The following is a 24,581-nucleotide window of genomic DNA, read 5'->3' on the forward strand; positions in this document are numbered from 1 at the left end:
AACATCCTTCTAGGCATTACAGTCTTGCCCATGTTGCTTTCCATTATGAGATATTTGACGTTCCTTAACCACTTAGCCACAATTTCTAACAGAAATAAGAGCAACTAGAAATGCTGTCTTCCGTGTTATAACAACATAAAATATTGTATAACTTCAGAGGTCTCATTTTAGAATGCCCTTGAGGAGTATATTTCTATGTTTGTGAATAAAGAGTTGAGAACATTTCACAGACAACCATGTGCAAGCATTCCCTTTATGGTCAAAAAGGGATAGTCACGCAAGCCAAGTGGTCGCAGAGGCACACAAATCTTACTGCAAGGTCAGTCATTTGCCAAGTTTTCTTTTATGCCCATGAATACAAATTTTCAGGAGCACTATTAAAAAAAAGAAATGTGCATATTTGGCTTGGTCTTTTCTTATCAGAGAGTATAAAGGCAATAGCCCTTTCAGAGGCATAATCAAAGGAAAGGTAAAAGTGTGGTATTATGTGGGGGGACTACTACAGCTATATGTTAATGAAGCAGGGAAGTGCATGTTTTAGGATTCCCCATATACTCTAACCCCAAAAGGAATTCTAACAACAGAAAAGGGGACTATGTATATGATATTAGGTGTCACTTGACAACAATCTTATAAAATACTAATTTCCTGAATTTAGTTTAGATGGTTTGATTTTCAAATGCTCAGTGCCCGCTGCACCAAAGCCAATGGGAAATGTAGGTATACTCATCACCTCTGAAAAATGAGGCTGTGTCTTTAAGCCCAAGTCCCCTAAAGTCAATGGAAAGGTTCCCACTGTCTTCGTTTGCTTTTGGGTAGTGTTTTGTACAGGCTGGGATTTTCAAGTGCCTTTGAAACTCACAGCTTCAAGGTTTAAGGGGCTTGGGATGAAGCTGCCCAGCAGCACAGCAGAGGTAAAAAAAGGAGTCTTTGGGCCCAGTGAGCCTTTCCTCGTTATACTTGCAATCAACGTCATGCCTAGGGTGCGGGGGAGAAAGGGAGAGAGCCTGGCTCAGTTCAGGGCTGGCTGGCAAAGAGGCAGGCACTAGCTGTCGCTCTCCATGAGAGAAAGGGTCACTAGTGTAACAGCCAAAGCAGCCACCAGGGAGTATGTACTGTCTCCCCAGCCACAGGAGACTGTGGAGGAGACCTAGGAGTCTAAGGCAAATGAGGTAACTGAGTGACTGAAGCCCAGAGCCAATGTGAGGTTCAGCCTCACCAAATTTATGGCTGCCCTGCCCGAAGGAGCTTGGGACCATGGCAGGATGCTGTCCAAGACACATATGAGGGCACTATTGGAGGCCCAGCCACCCCAGCAAATGGGACAATAGGAAACATGCCCCCAACTGAAGCGACAGTGATAGGAAGTAGTCTAGAGTGGTGGATTGAGACTGGGAGGGCCCCCTGTTCAAGTTTCGACTCACGCAGGGCACGGGCCTGGGACTCAGTGGAGTGGGAGGGCCCAAATCCCCTGACCCCATCGCCTAGAAGACTGAGGCACTTTGACCAGGGAAACATGGGGCTGGCAGTCAAGCACACCAACCACTAGGCTGCCTGGCCCTCCAAGCACCCTGTTACAGGTCTCCTCCTCAAAAGGCATTGAACAACAGCAAATTATTTGTGGTCCAGGGATACAGATGCTCAGTACTTCCGATGGATCGAACCCTATCATTTTTACTCTGTAATAGCAGAATTCTGGTATGTGACCCAGGGTTCAACAGTCATTATCAAAAAATTATCTTTTCCCCAATCTGAAAAGCTTCCAGATGTAGAACTCCAATAGAAGGAAACAATGGTCCCCCACAAGGACGATTTGCAGGATCTGGATTTCAGTGCTGTATAATTTTTTGTAATAATTATCAAATATGTAGGGTCCTCCTAACCACATTTACATCAATGGACATTTTACGACTGCATTCAATGAAGTCAGGATGTCACCTCTAGTTTCTAAGTACTGTCCCTGTCCTGGAGAGCTCACACTTTGCTATGGGAAATTACCAGCAATCCTGGAAGTTTTGTATCAAATGAAGTGCCAGTAACAGATTGCTGATCAACACGTGTACAATTTGTTCTTAGATTTCAATTAAATTAGGATGTATTTGCCACAGAAGTACTATTTCTTAAAATGATGATATAATTTAATGTTTTGTTTTAAATTATTAAGGTGGCACAGAAATTCAACATACTTCTGAAATGCTCTTTTCCAAGATCACATTTCACTTGTTATGGAACTCAGATATCAGCCAAAGGAGAATAGGGTTACTGTCATTTTATTAATATATAGTTGGAATTCAGTTATGAAATATATTAAAGAAAACCATTCCTCAGGTGAATAAGGGCTTTTGACAAGATTGCCCTGCAAGAATAATACTCAAATCACTGGAAATATCTTTAATATAATCACCCACCAAGGAATAAAACTGCACCTCTAAAATGTCATTTCATTTTGTAATGTCTGGTTGGGTAATCTGTGTGCTAATTCTCTTTTATGCAGAACAATTTATACACCTCTACCCTGGTATAACGCAGTCCTCAGGAGCCAAAAAAAATCTTACCGCGTTATATTGAACTTGCTTTGGCCTCAAGCATTTCTGTTAATAGTCACTTCCCGCCCCCTGACTGACCCCTCAGAACCCCCGACCCATCCAACCCCCCACCTCCAGCTCCCTGTCCTCTGACTTCCCCGACCCCTATCCACATCCCCACCCCCTGACAGGCCCCCCGGGACTCCCACACCCTATCCAACGCCTCCGTCACCTGACCGGCCTGCTCCCAAAACCTCTGAACCATCCAACCCTCCCTGCTCCCTGTCCCCTGACCACCCCCAGCCCCCCCGAGACCCTCTGCCCCTTATCCAACCCCTCGGCCCTGGCTCGGCACCCTTAACATGCCGCTCAGAGCGGCATGTTGGAACCAGACACGCTGACGCGCTGATCTGCCGGAGCACACAGCCCCACCCCCTAGAGTTTCCGAGTAACAGCCGTGTTAGTCTGTATTCGCAAAAAGAAAAGGAGTACTTGTGGCACCTTAGAGACTAACCAATCTATTTGAGCATGAGCTTTCGTGAGCTACAACTCACTTCCTCGGATGCATATCGTGGAAACTGCAGAAGATATTATATACACTATATAATGTGTATATATATATATATAATATATATAATATAATCTGTGTGTATATAATGTCTTCTGCAGTTTCCACGATATGCATCCGAGGAAGTGAGCTGTAGCTCACGAAAGCTCATGCTCAAATAAATTGGTTAGTCTCTAAGGTGCCACAAGTACCCCCTAGAGTGCTGCTTTACCACGTTATATCCAAATTTGTGTTATATCGGGTTGCATTATATTGGGGTACAGGTGTACTCTGTAGTTAACACTAGGCCTCCATGATGGAGTGTATAAGCTCCACATGGGAGAGCCAAGGGTTAACGAGCTGCATTGGGCCCAGAAGGCCCTACCCAGCTGCACCTGCTGGGCATACCCACATTGGAGGCAGATCTTAAAAGGGAGGCACCCTGTTCAGTCATGATGGACAGAGCAAGGGTGTAGTCCTATGCTGTTAGCACCTGCAGAGAGGCCATAGGAGCTCCTCACTGCCTGGACCAGACCCTGCTGCTGAGCTTTCAGAGCTCCTGGAGACCAGGAATGGTGGGCCATGATTGAAGGAGAAGAGCCTCCAGCCCACAGTCAGTGAGAACCTAAGAGTCCCCAAGCCTAGCTTTGTTGTGACTTTGGAAAGGTAGAGGCCATGGTATGAGGTGACTCAGGGAGCAGGTTTAGTGGTGTCTACCTGGCAGGCCATATATCCAACCTGCTAGTCACAGGGCCCCGGGTTGGAACCTGGTGGTCACAGAGCCCTGGTGGAGCAGAAGGTCCTGAGTTTCCCTACCGCTAGCCACACAGACTCTCACCACTGAGCAATGCAGCTGGACTTAGACCCTCCAACAGCCCCTATCCTAGAGTTCTTCAATCTGTTGTGAAACTGGATCCTAGTTACACATTGAACCATCATTTTCCAAAACATGACATAGGGATTTAGATACACAGCTTCCCTTATTGTTAATGGGATCAGGTTTAAGTACATTTCTGGCCTGTTTTGAAAAAAAATAATTTAACAGACTAACTGTAGCCTGATTCTCAGGAAGATGGAGCAATAGTATGCAGAATCTACAGCAAAGTAGCTTTAAAAGGTTTCCTAGCTGGATATCCATTTGTTGATGGACTGCCTTCTGTTGATGCTGCATCTTTCAGCTACTATAATTGGGCCCAATATTTGAACGAGTTGTAGTAGGGACTCTAATAGTCACAGCAAAATATAATTTTGCTTAAAGACTAAATATTGTGGAGCAGCCTTCCTGAGATAGAAGGATGGCAAAGAGCAGAGAACTCAGAAAGAACCCCCAGTGTCTTAGACAGGGTGGACCTGGGGGCTCTATTTTTTCCCATCACCACAATTGCCTGCAGTGAAGGAAGAAGTGTCTTATCAATGGAGAGTCAGTTATGGGCCTCATGAAACATATGTTGGGGCAACATGATGGCTTGTTCTCCTGCCTTGGATACCAAATGCTTTTTCTTTGCAAAGACCTGACCCAGAACACAATAATAGAAATCAAGGTGTGGAAAAGACCTTGAGAGGTCAACAAGTCCAGTGCTCTGAGCTGAGTCAGGACCAAGTAAACCAAGACAATCCCTGGCAGGTGTTTGTCCAATGTGTGCTTAAAAATCTCCAATGATGGGGATTCCGCAGCCTCTGTTGCAAGCCTATTCCAGTGCTTAAATACCCTTAAAGTGTTTCCTAATATCTCACCTAAATCTACCTTGCTGCAGATTAAACCCATTAGTTCTTGTTCTACCATCAGTGGATATGGAAAACAATTTACCACAGTCGTCAACATATTTGAACACTTATCATGTCCCCCATCAAGCTCCTTTTCACAAGACTAAACATGCTCAGTTTTTGTTTTTTTTAATCTTTCCTCTTAGGTCAGGTTTTCTAAACCTTTTTATCATTTTTGGTGTTTATCTCTGGACTCTGCAATCTAGCCACACCTTTCCTAAAGTGTGGCACCGAGAACTGGACACGCTACTCTAGCTGAGGCCTCACCAATGCCACCAGAAAAGGACAATTATCTCCCCATGTCTTATATACATCACTGCTGTTAATACACCCCAGAATTATGATAGCCTTTTTTGCAACTGCATCACATTGTTGACTCATTCAATTTGTTATCCACTATAACCCACCGATCCTTTCCAGAAGTACTACCTCCTAATCAATTAGTCCCCATTTTTGTAGTTGTATATTTCATTTTTCCTTCCTAAATGAAGTACTTTGCACTTGTCTTTATTGAGTTTCATCTTGTTGAATTCAGACCAATTCCCCAATTTGTCAAAGTCATTTTGAATTCTAATCCTGTCCTCCAATGGATATGCAAACCCTCCAAGCTTGGCGTTATCTGCAAATTTTATAAGTATACTCTCCACTCCATTATCCAAGACACCAATCAAAATATTGAGTACTGTAGTACCTAGGACTAACCCTTGTGCAATCCCATTAGATACACCCTACAAGTTTGACAAGGAACAGTGATAATTACTTCATGAATAAAGTCTTTCAACCAGTTGTGCATCCACCTTATAGTAATTTCATCTAGACCACATTTCCCTAGTTTGCTTATGAGTCACGTGGGACTGTTTTCAAAGGCCTTACTAAATCAAGCTATAACAGGTCTACAGCTTCCCCTCTATCCAGTAGGCCAATTACCCTGTCAAAGAAGGAAATTAGGTTGGTTTGACATAATTTGTTCTTGACAAATTTATGTTGGCTATTCCTTATAATCCTAGTACCCTTTAGGTTCTTAAAAACTTATTGTTTAATCATTTGGTCCAGTATTTTGCCAGGTATCAAAGTATCGTAACTGAGCCAGTATCATAACTGAGTTCAGCATGGATGCAATGAGGAACTTCGTTGTTCTGTAGGCCAATTGTTTTAGTCCAATTTCCAAATTTCATAACTGAAAAATTGGAAATGTTCATGTTATTCACTTGCAAATAGAACTATTTTGACTAAAAATGCAAAATGTCATGCCTTTGAATTTCTGCAAAATGTTTAAAAATGTCCAAATAAATCAGTAAAACGGTTTTGTATTGGTTGATCGAACATAAGTTGAACAAAATGATGGTTAAGCATTAACAAGACAGAGACCTCAGATCTTCAGTCAGGCCCTATGTTCTCAGCTAGAAAAGTTAATTGAAGGATTTGATGTTAATGGTATTGATAATATAAAAGTAGCAATTTATACGCACTCTGACCGTTTGTGGTTATTTTTATAATGGCGCTGTATGCATAACAAAGCTGTTTCCTATCACTGACCATACCTCCCAAGGTAGCTGACAGTAGGAAATGTGTCCCATATTTCTTGATAAGGTTCTCTGTGATTTGCTGAAGGGTTGGGCGACGTCCTAGTAGTCTTATGTTGCGAAAGAATTCTGGTGCGAGAGGCAGTGGGGAGCCGAGGAAATTTCTTCTTTCAACTGCTAGATTGTTTACTTTCCAGCGGCCAAACTCTCTGCAAAATAAAACAATCCTCATTCAGAAATGCATCATTCAGACAAATGTTTTCATTTGCAAAGTACACCGCTCTGTTCCCTAGCTAGGGGCAATGTATTACAACAAGCCTTGCTTGTGATACTCTGTCATGGATTATATACACATGGAACAAGCAACAAGTATTATTTGTTAGAAATGGAGGGAATACTCCATAACAAAATTGTCATCTGGAGAAGAAATAAATAAGCCACTTAGGATGCACCAGTTCCTGTTGCTTTTGTTCAGCCTGTGATGTGACCATAACTCCAGAACAACTTGATTTTGTTAGGCACTGAATATAAATTCAGAATTATACAAGGTTCAACATAAAATAAGGGTTTTTTGTTAGCACTTTGTAAAGGAAATTAAAAATATCATTTTTAAGAGCACAATTTCTTTTGCACAATAATCTCCCTGTCTACTTTAGCTCACTACTTTAAAGGCATTAGAAAGACATTGTCAGCCTCCATTTGGCCAAGCAGAGACCTTGCTGAAGTTTCTGATGCTTTTGACCCTGATTTTGAAACATATTCTTCAAGCTGATAAGATTCTCGGAAACAGAATGCACTTTTCTATGTAAAGATGAAGCTAAATAAATTCAAAGACCAAATGCAACATGCACCCATCCCCCATTTCAAAATAAATCAGTGATTGCAATGAAAGCAAGCAAGTCAATTAAGCAGTAATAAACACATCTTTTATTGATTTACTTACCAATTAAGATGTAGCAGAGAGTTATTAGCAAAAGGACATGTTGTCCTCAAAATCTAATCAAGGGACTATTTTTATTTCTCAATGTCTGCAGTAGCTTTGCCTTTATGAAGTGCTTTTGTTTTGGTTTTGTTTTGGTTTGGTTTTTGCTTCAGAGTAAAGTCATGGCCTGGTTTCTGGCTACTACAGTGATATAACATATGGGCTGCTTTTTAGGGTAAAAGGATTGTCACTTGGATGGATATGTCCCTCCCCCCTTTTGAAATGATATCACGTAAAAGCAAAAATTCATTTTTAGAGTGCTTGAAAAACCCTACAGAAAGTCCCAGCTAAATAAAGAGATGACATATATTTTGAGAATACAAAAAATCCAGAATGCAAGACAAGAATAAAGATTGTGGGCTGTAATACACAATGCAATGCAAATGGCTAACTAGTTAGAATGGCTGGGATAGGTCATGTGATAAATAGCACTTTATTTTCTATTTGTCATATTATTTGGAGTCACAAACTTCTCTATCAGCAAAGAGTCTGCACAGCACCAGTGGTCCATGGACCATAGTTCAGAAATCACTTAAACCCTTTTTTTACTTTTTTAAAAAGATTGTCTCCCACAAATGTACTCTACTCTGAAGCAGACATGAGGCTGTGATAACATGTACCGTCACAAATCTCAACTGCTCCTGCACTATTTTAGTCTGTGGAAGAGAAGAATGGGGGGGAGGGGAGGATTTGATAGCTGCTTTCAACTACCTAAAAGGGGGGGTTTCAAAGAGGATGGATCTAGACTGTTCTCAGTGGTAGCTGATGACAGAACAAGGTGTAATGGTCTCAAGTTGCAGTGGGGGAGGTTTAGGTTGGATATTAGGAAAAACTTTTTCACTAGGAGGGTGGTGAAACACTGGAATGCGTTACCTAGGGAGGTGGTGGAATCTCCTTCCTTAGATATTTTTACGGTCAGGCTTGACAAAGCCCTGGCTGGGATGATTTATTTGGGGATTGGTCCTGCTTTGAGCAGGGGGTTGGACTAGATGACCACCTGAGGTCCCTTCCAACCCTGATATTCTATGATTCTATGATTCTATTGAAATGGATTTTGTTTCCCTTTAAGTTAATACCAAAATAAATTAACAAAACATTCTTCTCTTACAGAAGTAAGCCCTAGCTATTGAACAACTGAATACCCAAATACTACATACCACTGTCTTGTGCTTGGACAAAGCTGGTTATATATTAACTTGATTTAATCAATAACCTGATTTAATCAATAACTTAATGAAGAAGAACTGTGGAAGAAAACATTACATATTTTGTGATTGTCAGTATACTGGGTGCTTTCATTTCAACATATCCAAAAAAGCTACCTCAGTTATAGCACCTGGACGTACCATCAAGATAAAGATGCTTTGACAGCAAGATTAAAATGCAAGCTTTTAATTAAATATTCATATAAAATACATTTTATATCTTTCTGGAGTCTTTTCTTACAAACTTACTGTCCGGCTAATGATCTGTGTCAAAACTGAGTTTCAAACACATGGAGAATAAAGAAAAAGGGGAAAACATTATACGAGATAGTTGGCACTTCTCCTTGGATTTTCAGTGTCATAGATTTTTTGGCTGGAAGAGATCATTATGATAATCTAGTCTGATTATCATGACTTCCCTCATAACACAGACCATAGAATGTTACCCAATGATTCCTACATCTATAACAACAACTTGTGGTTGAACAAGGGCATGTTGGTTAGAAAGACAGACAAGCCTGATTTAAACACACCAACCAATAAAGAATTTACCAAATTTCTTAATAATCTATTAGTATGAGTAATTACTTTTAGTGTTAACTTATATTTTATTTACAGTTTGAACTTCACTGATTTCAACTTCAAACCCTTGGATTTCATAATGCCCTCGTCAACTAGATTAAAGAGACCTCTAGTGTCAGATGTCTTTTCTCCATGTAAATAATTAAAGACCATGATTGAGTTGCCTCTTAATCTTCTCCAAGATAAATGAAATTAAGGTCCTTTAGAGTCTCATTTTAAAGGCATGTTTTCCAGACTACAAATCATTTTTGTAGCTCTTTTCTGAACCATGTCCAATTTTTTTTTTTTAAATATCAACACCAGAATATGTATTCCAGTTGGGCTCACAGATGCCAGATTCAGAGACAATATCACCTCCTTTCTCTTTCTTAAAAGTCCTCTCTTTATACATCCAGGTATTGTGTTAGTCTTCTAACATAATATAAAATTTCTTCGGTTTTATTATCTCTACTAGCAGTTCCACCACTAATGGGGTCTTGTACTTCTTTTTTACATATAATACACAAACAAGGGGATTGTTCCATAAATTTAATGACCGGTAGATTTAAAACAACTAAATTGAAATAATTTTTTCACACAGCAGGTAATCAGCCTTTGGGGCAGTCTTTGCTATAGAAGGTCAGGGGACTAAAGTTGTAAGTTGAATTTTAAAAATGGCTGGACAGTTTTGTGTCCCTGTCACAGGTTGATCTTGGGCTAGTAAAGGGTTCAACACCCAACTCTGATCTCTGCCTGGCTCCCCTCCTAAACTGTAGTATTTGGAGAACAGAGAGCACAGACCTGGTTGACTCAGAGCCAGCCCTTCTGGGAGATATCAGTGGCAACCTATTCTCAACAAGCAGAAGTGTGCTGTCCTGGACATGTGGCCTGAGGAAGGACCAGCAATAATTCCTAGTTGATGAGTAGCAGGAGCTGCTTAGGAACCTCTACATGGGGAAGCCTGAGGTGAGACTTAAGAGTCTGGAATTGACTGAGTTGGCAAGAAGGAATCCTGAGAGATCCCAAACCTCCTGTTTGAGATATTTTGTGTTGATATGAAACCAAACCCCAGAAGGAGGGATGTTGCTGTCTGAGACTTTATTCAACCAGCAGAGGCAAGATTGGTTTGGAGTGGGCTGAGGAAGTACCCCCTCTCTACAAAGAAAGAGAAACTGAGATCACAGACCCATAATATTTGTAGATATAAATGCTACAATATGTACTGTCAAATATGACATTTAAGGGCCAAAAAAGTTCAGGAAGAATTCCCTACCCCTTACAAAAAACACACATGGCTACTGTTGAATCATAAAAGATGATGGATTAGTTCATTCTGTCCATCTTACTACTAAGGGTTGTTCCTATTTTTCATCTACTAAGGACTATACTTAACTCATTTCTAGTATGTCAAGTGATGGCGCTTCCACAAACCTCAGAGGTTATAGAATTATAGAAATGTAGGACTGGAAGGAACCTCAAGAGGTCATCAAGTCCAGTCCCCTGAATTCAAGGCAGGACTAAGTATTACCCAGACCATTCTACAGGTGTTTATGTAACCTACTCTTATAAACCTCCAAAGATGGAGATTCTACAACCTCCCTAACTATTTATTTCAGTGCTTAACTACCCCGACAGTTAGGAAGTTTTTCCTAATGTCCAACTTAAACTGCCCTTGCTGCACTTTAAGCCCATTGCTTCTTGTTCTATCCTCAAAGGTTAAAAAGAACAATTTTCCTCCATCCTCCTTGTAAAAACCTTTTATGTACATGAAAATTGTTAGCATGTCCCCCTGTGAGTCTTCTCTTCTCCAGACTAAACAAACACATTTTTTTCCAAGCTTCCATCATAGGTTATGTTTTGAAGACCTTTGAGCATTTTTGTTACTCTCCTCTGGATTTTCTCCAATTTGTTCGCATCTTTCCTGAAATATGACACCCAGACCTGGACAAAATGCTCCAACTGAGGCCTTATCAGCATGGAGTAGAGCAGAAGAATTACTTCTTATTCCTTGCTTGCAACACTCCTGCTAATACATCCCAGGATAATGATCACATTTTTTGCAACAGTGTTACACTCTGTTGACTCATATCATGTGATTCACTAAAACCCCCAGATCCCTTTCCACAGTACTCCTTCCTAGGCAGTCATTTTGTGTGTGTGCAATTGATTGTTCCTTCCTAAGCGGAGTACTTTGCATTTGTCCTCATTGAATTTCATCCTGTTTACTTCAGACCATTTCTCCAGTTTGTCCAGATCATTTTGCATTTTAATCCTATCCTCCAAAGTACTCTCAACCCTCCCAGCTTGGTATTGTTCTCAAAACTTTATAAGTGTACTCTCTGTGCCATTATCTAAATCATTTATGAAGATATTGAAGAGAACTGGTCCCAGGACCAATTCCTGTGGGAACCCAGCTTGACTGTGATCCATTCCATGGGATACCAGATAGCACTCACAAGAAGCTTCTTTTTTCCTGGAATTATGCCTATTTTTCTCTTTCTTAATTGTATTATTATGCCACATAATTCTTCTTCTTCCCTGGTGTTTTACACCCTGCAAGTATTGTCATGTCCTTGCTTAGTTATTGCTTAGCCAAGTTTAAATATATATAATATAATCTTGTAATCATTGTTTCTACTACAATCTCTCCAGCTCTCTAACCACTTTTTATACTGCATATGCATTATTCTTCCTCTGACATATGAAATATCAGGCTTTGTCCACTGCCAGAGGCAGAACACTAACAGTAGACCAGGCAGTCTTAATGATCTTCCTAATATGGTAAAGCCTGTGTTCCAAAGTCAGTGGGGGTACCATTCATCAAAATAACACTTTCCTCCAGAACAGCAGAGCATCAGTGCTGGCTCCTACTCAAGAAAACCAATTATGCCTTGCATACAAACACTGGAAGTATTAGATGCCTATCCCTTCCTCTTCCTCTGCTGTTAAAGAGCCAAAAACAGCAGCCTGTTTTGGTGCTATCAAGTAGTGAAGAATTAGTAGCAGGTGCTACCAACTACATGCCCACTTATTTTCAGTCCAAATGATAGGTCAGCTATTGGATGGAGTTCTCTAAAGTTCAGGGCCAAGTCTCTTGTAGCAAAGGATGACAGCTTTGAGTTGGTTGGTTTGCAAGTGAGAAAAGATTTAGTAACTCTGGTTCAGAGAACTGAAACTATAATGGAAACACATGAGCTAAGCTATTGTGAAAGTCCATGAAAACTGTTCACTCCTTCTTCTGTACAAAGTAACTATAGGTTTCTACCACTCCCCAAAAAACTGGTTACTGGCTGGTTACCTAACAGCAAAATGCTGAAGCATAATTGTTCCAAATATGCCCAGCTGTATTATATGCATGCCACAGACTCTCTATTTGCTGAACAGGTCTGTGCCATTCATTCAATGTAGGGTGAGCTTAGAAGAAAGATGATCAGCCAGAGAGAAAATAAAAGTACATGATACAGTCCAAAGTCATCTATTTTTTTAAATTCAATATTATTTCCTTATTTTATTAATTTAATTTTCTTCTTTTGCAACTATGCTACGGCACTAATAATGATGTTCAAAAACCCTGGGTTTGTGGACAAGACATCGATGCATGATTTTGTAGCATCCTCACAGATGCAGGAACTAATTTCCTGGCAGGAACTATGGAAAGCCTTTGGGAAGCTCATGGGGTAAATCTCTTGGTTGCCACTCCTTACCACCATCAAACAAATGGCATGGTGGAGAAGTTTAATGGAACTTTGGGGACCATGATACATAAATTCGTAAATGAGCACTCCAATGATTGGGACTTAGTGTTGCAGCAGTTGCTCTTTGCCTACAGAGCTGTACCACATCCCAGTTTAGGGTTTTCACCATTTGAATTTATATATGGCCGTGAGATTAAGGGGCCATTACAGTTGGTGAAGCAACAATGGGAGGGATTTACACCTTCTCCAGGAACTAGCATTCTGGACTTTGTAACCAACCTACAAAACACTCTCCGAATCTCTCTAGCCCTTGCTAAAGAAAACCTACAGGATGCTCAGAAAGAGCAAAAAGCCTGGTACGATAAACATGCCAGAGAGTGTTCCTTCAAAGTAGGGGGACCAGGTCATGATCTTAAAGGCGCTCCAGGCCCCTAAAATGGAAGCGTTGTGGGAAGGGCCATTTACAGTCAGTGGCAGTTTGGACTGATAATCAAGAAGATGTCCATCCAATCCATTCTGAAACAGCCAAGTCAGCCTTGCTCATAATTCTGGTCTATGCCTTCATTCTACACTGTCTGAAGTGTGATATTAATTTCAAGATGTGGCATGTAAAAATCATGATAAAAATGTTGCTCATCTTAATTTCTGAGGTAGAGGTTCCAACACTACGCCAAAATTGCTCAGCCAGATCCAGCTCTTCTATGAAGTCTTGACATCACAAAAATATTTTTTTCCCCATTGTCATCTGCTAGAAGTGGGGATCTATTATCCAGATTTCTATTACTGACCAACTGCAAATATGAAAATTATTTTTAACCAATATTGTGAAATATCAGCATTGATCATATGTATGCAAGATGAAAAAAATTCACGTTTTGCAAGGCAAACACTCATGAAGCAAAACTAGCAATATTGCTGAGATTCATTTAGGAAATTTTTGTAGAGTTCATGCTTTTTAATCTTGCCTATTTTAAATGTTTTTGTTTTAAAGATGTGTAAGTTATTAAACTTCAAATGCACTGAAAAGCTATGGATTTCTTTCTGTAACCTAATACAACAATCTTTTGAATCATTTCCCACATTTGTACAATACACTGAATATTGTGCACTCTTGGGTTCCCAGCAGAGGTGGAATGAGCACATATCTGCAGGTATAGCTGAATCCCTGGCACTAGTGCTAGACTCTTCGATTTTAAAGTTTATCTATAGAAAAATATCAGTCCCAATACCAAAAAGGAGAAATATTATAAAGCAAGATAAATACAGTAACTTTATAGTCACTTTATCTAAAGTTCAGCACCAATAGATTACTAAGGCCCAGCATCTGCAATTGGGTGTCCCTGGACAGACCTTATGCCTGTGGAAAGTCTAATTTAAATCTATGGGGCCCTGCATTAATACAGTGTGTCTGCCTTCATGGACCTGACTAACAGGATTGGCTAGAACAAAAGAAAAATTCTGTATGGTAGAAATCTAACTCTTCTCCTTTCTGGACTCAGTCTTATTACATAAAAGCATGTAGATTTCTAGCAGAGACTGGGAAATCTCTTGAAAGTGGGCCCACATCAAATAACCACCCTGGCTTAGGAATCGATAGAAGGGAAAAAATACACAAATTTGGAAGGAAGGAAGGACCAGAAAAATGCTGTTGGAGGAAATAAAACATAAATCTGCATCAAGAGCACAGGAGATGATGATGATGATGACAGGCACTTTCCATATAAATCATAAAGGAAGCACACTCTGGTAAAATTTATCTTTAATATTTCTGTAAGGCATTGGCGACAGTGTTTGGTTATATACATTTTTCCATCTCTCATTATTTGTATTAAATTAGTTCCCCACTGATAGTGGGGGGGGGGGGGGGCATTGTGCTAGGTTTTGTATGTTTACATAGTAAGGAACAGGCCCTGTCCAGAAGAGTTTACACCCCAAGAGAATGAATTTGACTGTCTTGTCCAAGGTTATATAGGAATTGAACTGAAGACAGATCTCCTGAGTCTCAAACCAATGCCTTTTCCATAACACTATTCTCCCTCTCCAGGCTCGTTCCATTTCTTATAACAATGGATGGATACATGAGGATATCTAAATACTCTGTCTGGTATAGTGTATAGATTTGTGTGATTAAAATATACAGGGGCAAATCCTCAGCTGTAGTTAATCATCTTAGCTTTGGTGATTTCAATGTAGCTATGTTGATTTATACCAGCTTCGGATCTCGCCCATATTCTACACTGTTTGCAAATTACTTATTCTGTATAACATCCTTTTTTTATGACTAACACTTGGCAAGGAAGAAATATATTCCAGAAGTATTGTTTATGGTTATCTTACTGTTATACAATTTTTATTTATGTGCGTTTCCACTGTCTAGAATTACACATTTGAAAATGGAGTGCCTCTACTGACTTCAGATTTCCATGGGTGTAACTCTTACAGAAATTGGCCCTCATACTCTGTTTTGACATTCTAGAATAACATAATCCTCTGCTATAGCTTTTGTAGGATAGATCGAATGATAATGTGGTGGTTAACAAATAATCTTCTGCAAATTCTTTGTGCATATGTTCATTTTTTACTACTTTGCTCTTTTGGGAAATGTATGGCTGCCATTTTTTGTGCTTAACTTTTTTACCACAATATAGGCATGCTCTACTGTTCAGTGATATTAAATGCTCTCTAGCTGCACACAAAAAAACATGCAAATTTCTTTTGCCTTTTCCCTGTATTGTGCTTCCTGCCTCCCGGACACTATACAGAGAAATCATTGTCCCCAAAACATTCAAAAAGAAACACACAATCTGATCTAAATACAATGGCATTAGTATCCCTCCCACCTGTGGTGGTGTAAATCAGAAGTAACTCCACTGAAGTCAAAGGAATTAAATTGAGCCCAATGTATATATACACATAGATGGTAAAGAGACATTTAGGTTGAGATTTTCAAAGGAGACTGAGTAAATTAGTTACTTGAATTTCAATAGGAGTTCAGTACCTAGCTCCCTTAGGCTCCTGTGAAAAGCTAAGTTTTAAAACAAATATCCACAGAAGGAACAAAGTTTTGTTCATTTGATGCATTTAGTTTTCCTTCTGGCTTCCATAAATGACAAATATACAGAGGTTAATTGTGAAACTCATAAGCAGCACTTTCACTAACGTCAAAGCACTTAGGATCCAAGGGTTGATTTTTCTTCTATATAATTATGGCACTAAATTTAGAATACGGCTTATAACATGCACATTAGAGATTTTAGATGAAGTTGGGTCTGCAAAGATACCTGTAAAAGCTCTGAATACATTGAAAAAATTCTACATCAGATACTTAATTTCTCTGCATAGTCCAACTATGAGATTCATTTTTTATACTACGCAAGCTTTTCTTAGGAAGGTTCTTTTTGCAGAACAATTAAAAAAAAATTAAGGAATATGTTCAAATGAGATCCAGATAAGGCACTGGTTAAGTAAATTACACCACCACAGAATTTGCAATTGATTGGGAATGATCAAGACTTTCAGTAATTTAATTTCACTCGATAATGGGTTTAGGGAAGAAAGAGTGTTATAAACAATCAACATATGTGATATAGAGTGATACACCACTTTACAATTCAGGATACATACGAAAAGAAGAAAAATTAATTATCATCATTAAAATAATTCATTAGGCCATTATATATCTTGTAAACAAATTTTAATCTTAGGTGTTTACTATTATTTACTTGCATTGTGACAGTGCCTTAGAATCTGAGTCATGGACCAGGAACCCATTGTGCTAGGTGTTGTACAAATACATAATAGAAAGGCAGGCCCTGCCCCAAATATCTTAACAATCTAAGTATAAATCAAAAGACAACAGGCGAACTGAGAAAAGACTCATCGTCATGATAAGGTGTGGTCTCAGCACACTAACCATTTTCAATTTTTTATAGGTATAAGAGTTTAAGGAGAGATTTGAAGGAGGACAGTTGTGTGGACAATTATGGGGAGTTTCTCCAATGCATGAGTGGCAGCATAGGGGAAAGCAGGAAGGTGCTTATTTGAAAACTTAACAAGCGAGCAAAGGAGGCTGGCATCATGAGCTGATCAGAGATGGCAGTCGGCATCTCGACAATAAATGAGAGGTGATGAAGGCAAATTGCTTATTTTTGATGTGATGCTGAAAGGGGAGCAAGTGGAGAGATGCAGTGAGAGGGGTGACAGTCAAAGCAACAAGCTAGGAAAGTGATCTTTGCAACAGCCGTCTGAATAGGTATGAGTAGGGCCCTACCAAATTCACAGCCATGAAAAATTCACAGACCTGGAAATCTGGTCTTTTGTGTGCTTTTACTCTATACTGTACAGATTTAATGGGGGAGACCAGCATTTCTCAAATTGGGGGTCCTGACCGAAAATGGAGTTGGGGGAGGGGGGGGTCGCAAGTTTATTTTAGGAGTGCTGCAGTATTGCCACCCTTACTTCTCTGCTGCCTTGTTAGCTGGTTGGTCAGAGAGCAGTGGCTATTAGCCAGGTGCCAGCTCTGAAGGCAGCGCCCCACCAGCAGCAGGCCAGAAGTAAGGGTGGCAATCCCATACCATGCCACGCTTACTTCTGCACTGCTGCTAGCAGCAGCTCTGCCTTCTGAGCTGGGCTCCTGGCCAGCAGCCACCGCTCTCCAGCTGCCCAGCTCTGAAGGCAGCACCACCGCCCTCAGCAGCACAGGAGTAAGGGTAGCAGCGCTGCAATCCCTCCCCCGCACACTGACCTTGCGACCCCCCACCCCTCCTTTTTTGGGTCAGGATCCCGACAATTACAAGGCCCTGAAATTTCAGATTTAAGTAGCTGAAATCATGAAATTTACAATTTTTAAAATCCTAGGATGGTGAAATTGATCAAAACGGAGGTGAATTTGGTAGGGCCCTAGATATGAGCAGAGCAAGGCTACATTTGCCAAAACCAGAGGCGAGGTTGCAGTAGTCAAGATGTGAGATAAGGAGGGTTGGGATGGGAGTTTCAGATATGTGGATGAACAGAAAATCTCACATTTTAGAGATGTTACGGGGGGCGGACGAGGAAGATTTAGATACAGCCTGGATATTAGGTCCGAGTCTAAGATGATGTCCAGGTTACAGGCCTGAGTGACAGAGAGGATGGTGGCATTGTCCATAGCAATTGAGAAAGGAGGAAAAGGGAGGGTTTGTGGGGAACCATTAGGAGATTTAGGTTTTGGACATGTTGAGTTTAAGGTGACAGCTGTTTAGTTTTAGCTGCAAAGAATTCCATCCTGCTGTATAACATTGCAAGCTTTTGCCATAAAAATATACTAGTCCGGGCACATGGGATGGTTTAATGTTCTTAAAAAAATAGGTATTCCAAACCCATTAACTATATTCCAGTATCTTACATATGTGAAATAAAATAGGTTAAAGGAAAAATGAATTAATCAATTGTAACCCTTCTGCCTGTCAGATTTGGCAGCAACAAGGGCTGGGTTCAGTATCTAGGGGTTCCATTCCAATAACACAATGCAAACCGGCTCGAGCCCCCACCCAGTGACCTGGGACAAATATATATCACCCCCGCTGGGCACCTCCAAGAGGCAATACTTCCCCTCTCGCAAGCACAGAGTCTGAGTGTAGCAAAAAGCCTTTTAATAACAGAGAGAAACAATGTGGCATTATGTTGGGGAAACACCACCAACAGGATTCATAACACACCCATGAGCAAAAAACATGAGCAAAAAACCCACTCCAAGCAAATTGGGGCATGTCCTTTCCTTTGGTTCTTGAGTCCAGCAACCCAAAATCACCCAAAGTCCCAAAAGTCCAAAGACCCAAAAGTCTTGGTCCCTGGTCAGGGCAGCCCCAGAGTTCGAAAGTTTATCTGCCGAGTTTTACCTCCCAACCTGGGTGGAGATGGGGGGGGGGGTTAAGGGGCACCTTACGTGGTCCAAAGCTGATAGCCCCACCTCTCCATGGGGCTTTGCTCTGCCAGCCGCCCCATGAGCTGCTCTAGGTATCCGACAAACTGCTCTACTCCACCAGCCACTCTGCTCCACAAGTTGCTCTGCTCGCCATCCTGCAAACTGCAATGCTCTGCTCTGCCAGCCATCCCGCAAACTGCTCTGCTCCACAAGCCGCTCTGCTCGCCGTCCCGCAAACTGCTCCACCATATATCTTCAGGCTCCCCCACTACTTAACACAACACTCAGTGATTTCAGCTCTCAGTAAGTTTAGCTCTTTTGTGATTTCAGCTTGTAGTAGGGGGAGCCTCTGTGCTGGTGCACCATCAGCCCAAAGTGAATTCAGCTCAGCAGCCTGTAACTAGACTCCTAATTGAATCAAAATTAGATCTGATATTCCACAGTGGAGAGAGGAGGAAGTGCAATTAGCATATAAAGCCCTCACCAGGGGGCCCATACCACCAGATATTAATACCTGTCCCCAGACTCTCTCTATTCACAGAGTTTTGGAACCCATGACCCTTGCCTAGCGAGTGCTACTTAGGTGATGGTGAGTCCCTCCATCATAACAAAAGGCCAAGTACAGTTCCACTGTCCTTGATTCCCATAATCAGGGTAATAACAATTCATTCTTCCTGCCCCAATAACAGAGACACTGGGGATCCCACAGCAGCCAAAGTGACCATTTGGGCAGCTATGGCCTCATTCTAGGCAGGGTGGGTGTGTCTATGCAAATGAGATCAGCTCCTGAAGTTCTTTTCCACAACTTGCCACACCTCACCACCAGATGTCAGGGTGGAGCTCATCCTGACTCTGCTTACACAATGTTTACCTAAGAACAAATAGTAGTGTGTTACAACAATTCTGTTCAACGTGGTTTGTTAGAGGTCTGGAGGCCCGAGAACCCTGGTAGTGGATCATAAAATCTTTCCCTTTCAGCTTGGCAGTGATGAAACGCTTTTACCATCTGATGGCTGTTCAGAGGGGCAATCTGAAAGAAGCTGGTGGTAACCCACTACCATATCTCAGTCCATTTTCTCGAGAAGGAATGTCTATATCCCCCAACACACACACACACACACACACACACTTAAAATGGATACTAATTGGCATCTTGATCTGACTGCTCTCAGCAAAAGAGACCAACAGTTATTCCAGTGTATAGCCCTCCTTCCACTTTTTTCGGTTGTGGGAGGGGGATAATTATAAACAATGGATAGATCACCACATTCAGTGAGCCCTGCTCACCCTGTGCTAGACCATACCTTTGCAATCTTCCGTGAATAAGAGATAGTGAGTAGCTACACCACACCAGCAGCAGACCAGAGAGTCATAGCAGCAAAGATGAGAACAACTCTTCCCCCACATCATTAACCTAAATAAGACCCAGAGTTAATTGTCAAATGAAGACTATTTAAATGCTAATCTTATTAATAACAGGAAATTTCTAACACAGAAAGACCCATCTTTAAAAACAAACAAACAAAAAAAGTTGAGGGGTGCAGTAGTCCAGGACTATGTTTTATAAAATGCTAGTTGCTTTTTCATCATAGCTTGTTATTTATCTATATAGGCTGCATCATCATATAAAAAAAATCAATACATTTACTAAAATCCAAGGAAATTATATGGAGGACCTACATCTGTGCATCCTTAGGTTTGCTCAATTGAAGTAACAAAATAAAGTAAAAAAAATGCAAAATGGAAGGTTCCTACAATGATGGTAACTTAGCCAGTTTGCATATACATAGGAATATTTATTTCTTTCTCTCTGGTTAATGGCTTACAATATTTTGGCTGACGTTGGAACGTAAATCATAGGGGATATGCAGTGTAGCTGTTGGAATATTTACTTTTGTAGTATTTTTTGTAAAAATCTGTAAATATAAATGGCACTTTCACAACATGCATGAAGAGAGGATGACTTAGCTTAAAATTTACAATCTAAGGACTTGGTCCTATAATCTGCTCCTCACCAGTGGATCCCTGCATCCCCCGAGCAAGTGCCAAGAAGTGAATATAGCAACACATTATGGATTAGCTTGAAGCCCAGTCAATACCACAATTTGATCACCAGTATCCAGGCAGATCCCCAAAAAGTTAAGAAGATGGTAATGAGTCTTTGAACAAGTGCTGGGGAGCTATGCTTATGTGTCCAATTGCAGGAATGCTGACTAAATCAGATTAGTATCACCCATCTGGCTGGCCACTATTGTTTTCTTGTCCTCCCCAGTCTCTCTGCAGGCATCTGTTGTCATTTGTCTTATAGTCGGATGGTAAGCTTTCTGGGGCAGGGACAATCTTCTTGTGCTGTGTTTGTACAATATCTAGCACAATGGCGTCCTGGTCCATGATTAGGGCTCCCAGGTGCTGTGGTAATATTAATGATAATTTAAAACAATGCCCTGTACAATAGCCCCGACATAAACGAGTGTGGAAATATTAGTGAAGGAGAACATATGAAGCCTTGGCAAAGGAGTGTAAAGAGATGTGTTTGGTGCACAATGGAGTTTAGACCGTGTTTATTAATAATAATTATATTCACAAAATGATGTAATCATATAGAGGACATAGAGCATGTAAGGTGTGAGGGCGAATGTTGGCTGGAATGAGAGTAGAGATGGAGACAGGCTGGATTTGTCCATTCAAGCATGCTGCTTCTTACTGATAAAGATGTCAAATATGCAAAATTTATTAGCTAGCCCAGCATTTAAGTAGATTTATTATGCCCAGTTAAAATGGTTTGCTAAAATGACAGCACAAAATGTCTGAAGATAAATTTTTACTCAAGACTAACTTGTTTCAATCCTGACAGAATTCAATGCAGAGACATCACTAAAATGTTCATAAAAAAATCCTAATGCCTCATGGAAAAAACTAACAAAAGCATATAATTTATAAAGAGTACAGCTCATACTAACATATTATATATACTTTTCTCTGAATATATATAGCCTGAATACAATATTGTGCAGTATCCACAGGCCAAAAAGTAAAAAAAGAAAAAAGAAAAAGAATCAACAGATCTCGGTACAGTGGGGACATGAAATCCACAGATTCCTACCCCTTCCCATTATCCCATCGAAAGGCTTCTTCCTCTGAGATGTGGGAGGAGACCTGCTGATCTTCTCCATAGCCAGTTCAAAGGCATATTGCCTTCCCACAGATAGGCTTGTCCTCCAGCTGATCCCGCACTATCTGTGTGTTCTGAGGGTCAAACTCCCTGTTTGTTCTATTTTCAGAGTAGCAGCCGTGTTAGTCTGTATTCTCAAAAAGAAAAGCAGTACTAATGGCACCTTAGAGACGAACCAATTTATATGAGCATAAGCTTTCGTGAGCTACAGCTCACTTCATCGGATGCATTCAGTGGAAAATACAGTGAGGAGATTTATATACACACAGAACATGAAAAAATGGGTGTTATACACACTGTAAGGAGAGTGATCACTTAAGATGAGCTATTACCAGCAGGAGAGCAGGAGAAAACCTTTTGTAGTGATAATCAAGGTGGGTCATTGCCAGCAGTTAACACGAACGTCTGAGAAGCAGTGGGGGGGGGGGGGTGGGGGGGAAATAAACATGGGGAAATAGTTTTACTTTGTGTAATGACACATCCACTCCCAGTCTCTATTCAAGCCTAAGTTAATTGTATCCAGTTTGCAAATTAATTCCAATTCAGCAGTCTCTCCTTGTCACTTTGGATGGGCTATCACCAGCAGGAGAGTGAATTTGTGTGGGGGGGTGGAGGGTGAGAAAACCTGGATTTGTGCTGGAAATCACTTTAGATAAGCTATTACCAGCAGGACAGTGGGGTGGGAATAGGTATTGTTTCATATTCTCTGTGTATATATAAAGCCTGCTGCAGTTTCCACGATATGCATCTGAGGAAGTGAGCTGTAGCTCACGAAAGCTCATGCTCTAATAAATTGGTTAGTCTCTAAGGTGCCACAAGTCCTCCTTTTCTTTTTGCGAATACAGACTAACACGGCTGTTACTCTGGATCCTTGGAGTCTGTTTTTGAAGTCTTTTTGTTGTAATATAGCGATTTTTAGGTCAGAGATTGAGTGACCAGAGAGATTGAAGTGTTCTCTGACTGTTTTATGAATGTTATAATTCTTGACATCTGATTTGTGTCCATTTATTCTTTTACGTAGAGACTGTCCAGTTTGACCAATGTACATGGCAGAGGGGCATTGCTGGCACATGATGACATATATCACATTGGTAGATGTGCAGGTGAACGAGCCTCTGATAGTGTGGCTGATGTGATTAGGCCCTATGATGGTGTCCCCGAATAAATATGTAGCACAGTTGGCAACGGGCTTTGTTGCAAGGATAGGTTCCTGGGTTAGTGGTTCTGTTGTGTGGTGTGTGGTTGCTGGTGAGTATTTGCTTCAGGTTGGGGGGTTGTCTGTAGGCAAGGACTGTCCAAGATTTGTGAGAGTGATGGGTCGTCCTTCAGGATAGGTTGTAGATCCTTGATGATGCATTGGAGAGGTTTTAGTTGGGGACTGAAGGTGATGGCTAGTGGCGTTCTGTTATTGTCTTTGTTGGGCCTGTCCTGCAGTAGGTGACTTCTGGGTACTCTTCTGGCTCTGTCAATTTGTTTCTTCACTTCAGCAGGTAGGTATTGTAGTTGTAAGAATGCTTGATAGAGATCTTGTAGGCGTTTGTCTCTGTCTGAGGGGTTGGAGCAAATGCAGTTGTATCGTAGAGCTTGGCTGTAGACGATGGATTGTGTGGTGTGGTCTGGTCTGGGTGAAAGCTGGAGGCTTTGTTCTATTGTGGTGGATAAATCAGAATTCCTGACTGAATGAATGGGGGAAATGCCATGATTTGCTTTGAATAATGGGATTTCTCTCTCTTGACCATTTCCTTCCTGGATGAGGCGAATTCCTCACCTACATTTATAATCCTAGCATATTCTGCAAAAATAGTGACTCCCAAGTGCTACAGCTAGCAATAGTAATACTGTTGAGGCTAGATCATTGCTTGGCAAAGCTGTGTTATCTTAATAATTACTGGGGTTACAGTAATTATTATGAAGTCACAAACAGGATTCCAAAGACTTCAGTTGGAGTATTTAGGTAGCTGAACACTTAAAAACAGGAGCTTCTTTTCAAGCCAATGTCCTTAATAGGAAGGAAAATAGGAAGAAGAACAGTACACATAGGAACAGAATTGTTTCCTAATAGGAAGTTTCCAAAGTTTTCCATAATACATCTGTAGTTCTTTAACTAGCTAACTATGCAGCAAAATCAATCCCTGACTGCCCTTCTCTACTGTAATTCAAAAGTGCCTGTAACACAGGGATGATGGGCTGTTTTGACAGCTGTAGATAGTCTGACAAATAGCTCTCAGAGGTGAGACACTGACATAATTGAAATGTGCTGTCAAAATGGATAGAGGAAGGAACATGAGTAAGTAGTTACAAAACACAAGTACAAGGAATATTCCTTCTGCTTATACTAACACACCAGTTCTAGATTGTTCCAGTTGGCTGTAGTAATTGTGATCCCATTGTACTGAAAACAGAGTAAACACCTTTATTAAACATTTGCAAAGGATGAATGCTAGCTCGGGGAGATGAAATTCAAAAGGGTTGTATATGAGGGGTACAGTCTGGGAGAATGTTCAGCTTTTCGCATTTTAAATGACAAGATGTTAGAAGTGTATATGGGACACTATATTTGAAAAAATTTGACTTTTCTTAAGAAGTTTGGTGCCTTAGACCCACTGCTTGAAACCTCCTTTAGCTTCACATTTTCATTTATGAGAATCAAGCTATAAAATTGGTTTGTGTGTGTGCATTCGTGGACTAAGAACAGGGCTGGAAGC

The 24,581-nt window shown here is 40.7% G+C and overlaps 1 protein-coding gene across 3 annotated transcripts in view; it reads right to left on the reverse strand.

Moving 5' to 3' along the window:
* BRINP3 (BMP/retinoic acid inducible neural specific 3) overlaps positions 1-24,581 on the reverse strand; it is a 290,676-nt gene that overhangs the window by 125,109 nt on the left and 140,986 nt on the right. For all 3 annotated transcript variants that reach the window (XM_073356709.1, XM_073356711.1, XM_073356710.1), the window contains exon 3: positions 6,378-6,568. In XM_073356709.1, the coding sequence (XP_073212810.1) occupies positions 6,378-6,568 (191 nt within the window). The remainder of the gene's footprint in view (positions 1-6,377; positions 6,569-24,581) is intronic.

This window comes from Lepidochelys kempii, chromosome 8, assembly GCF_965140265.1.
Source record: "Lepidochelys kempii isolate rLepKem1 chromosome 8, rLepKem1.hap2, whole genome shotgun sequence".
NCBI lineage: Eukaryota > Metazoa > Chordata > Testudines > Cheloniidae > Lepidochelys > Lepidochelys kempii.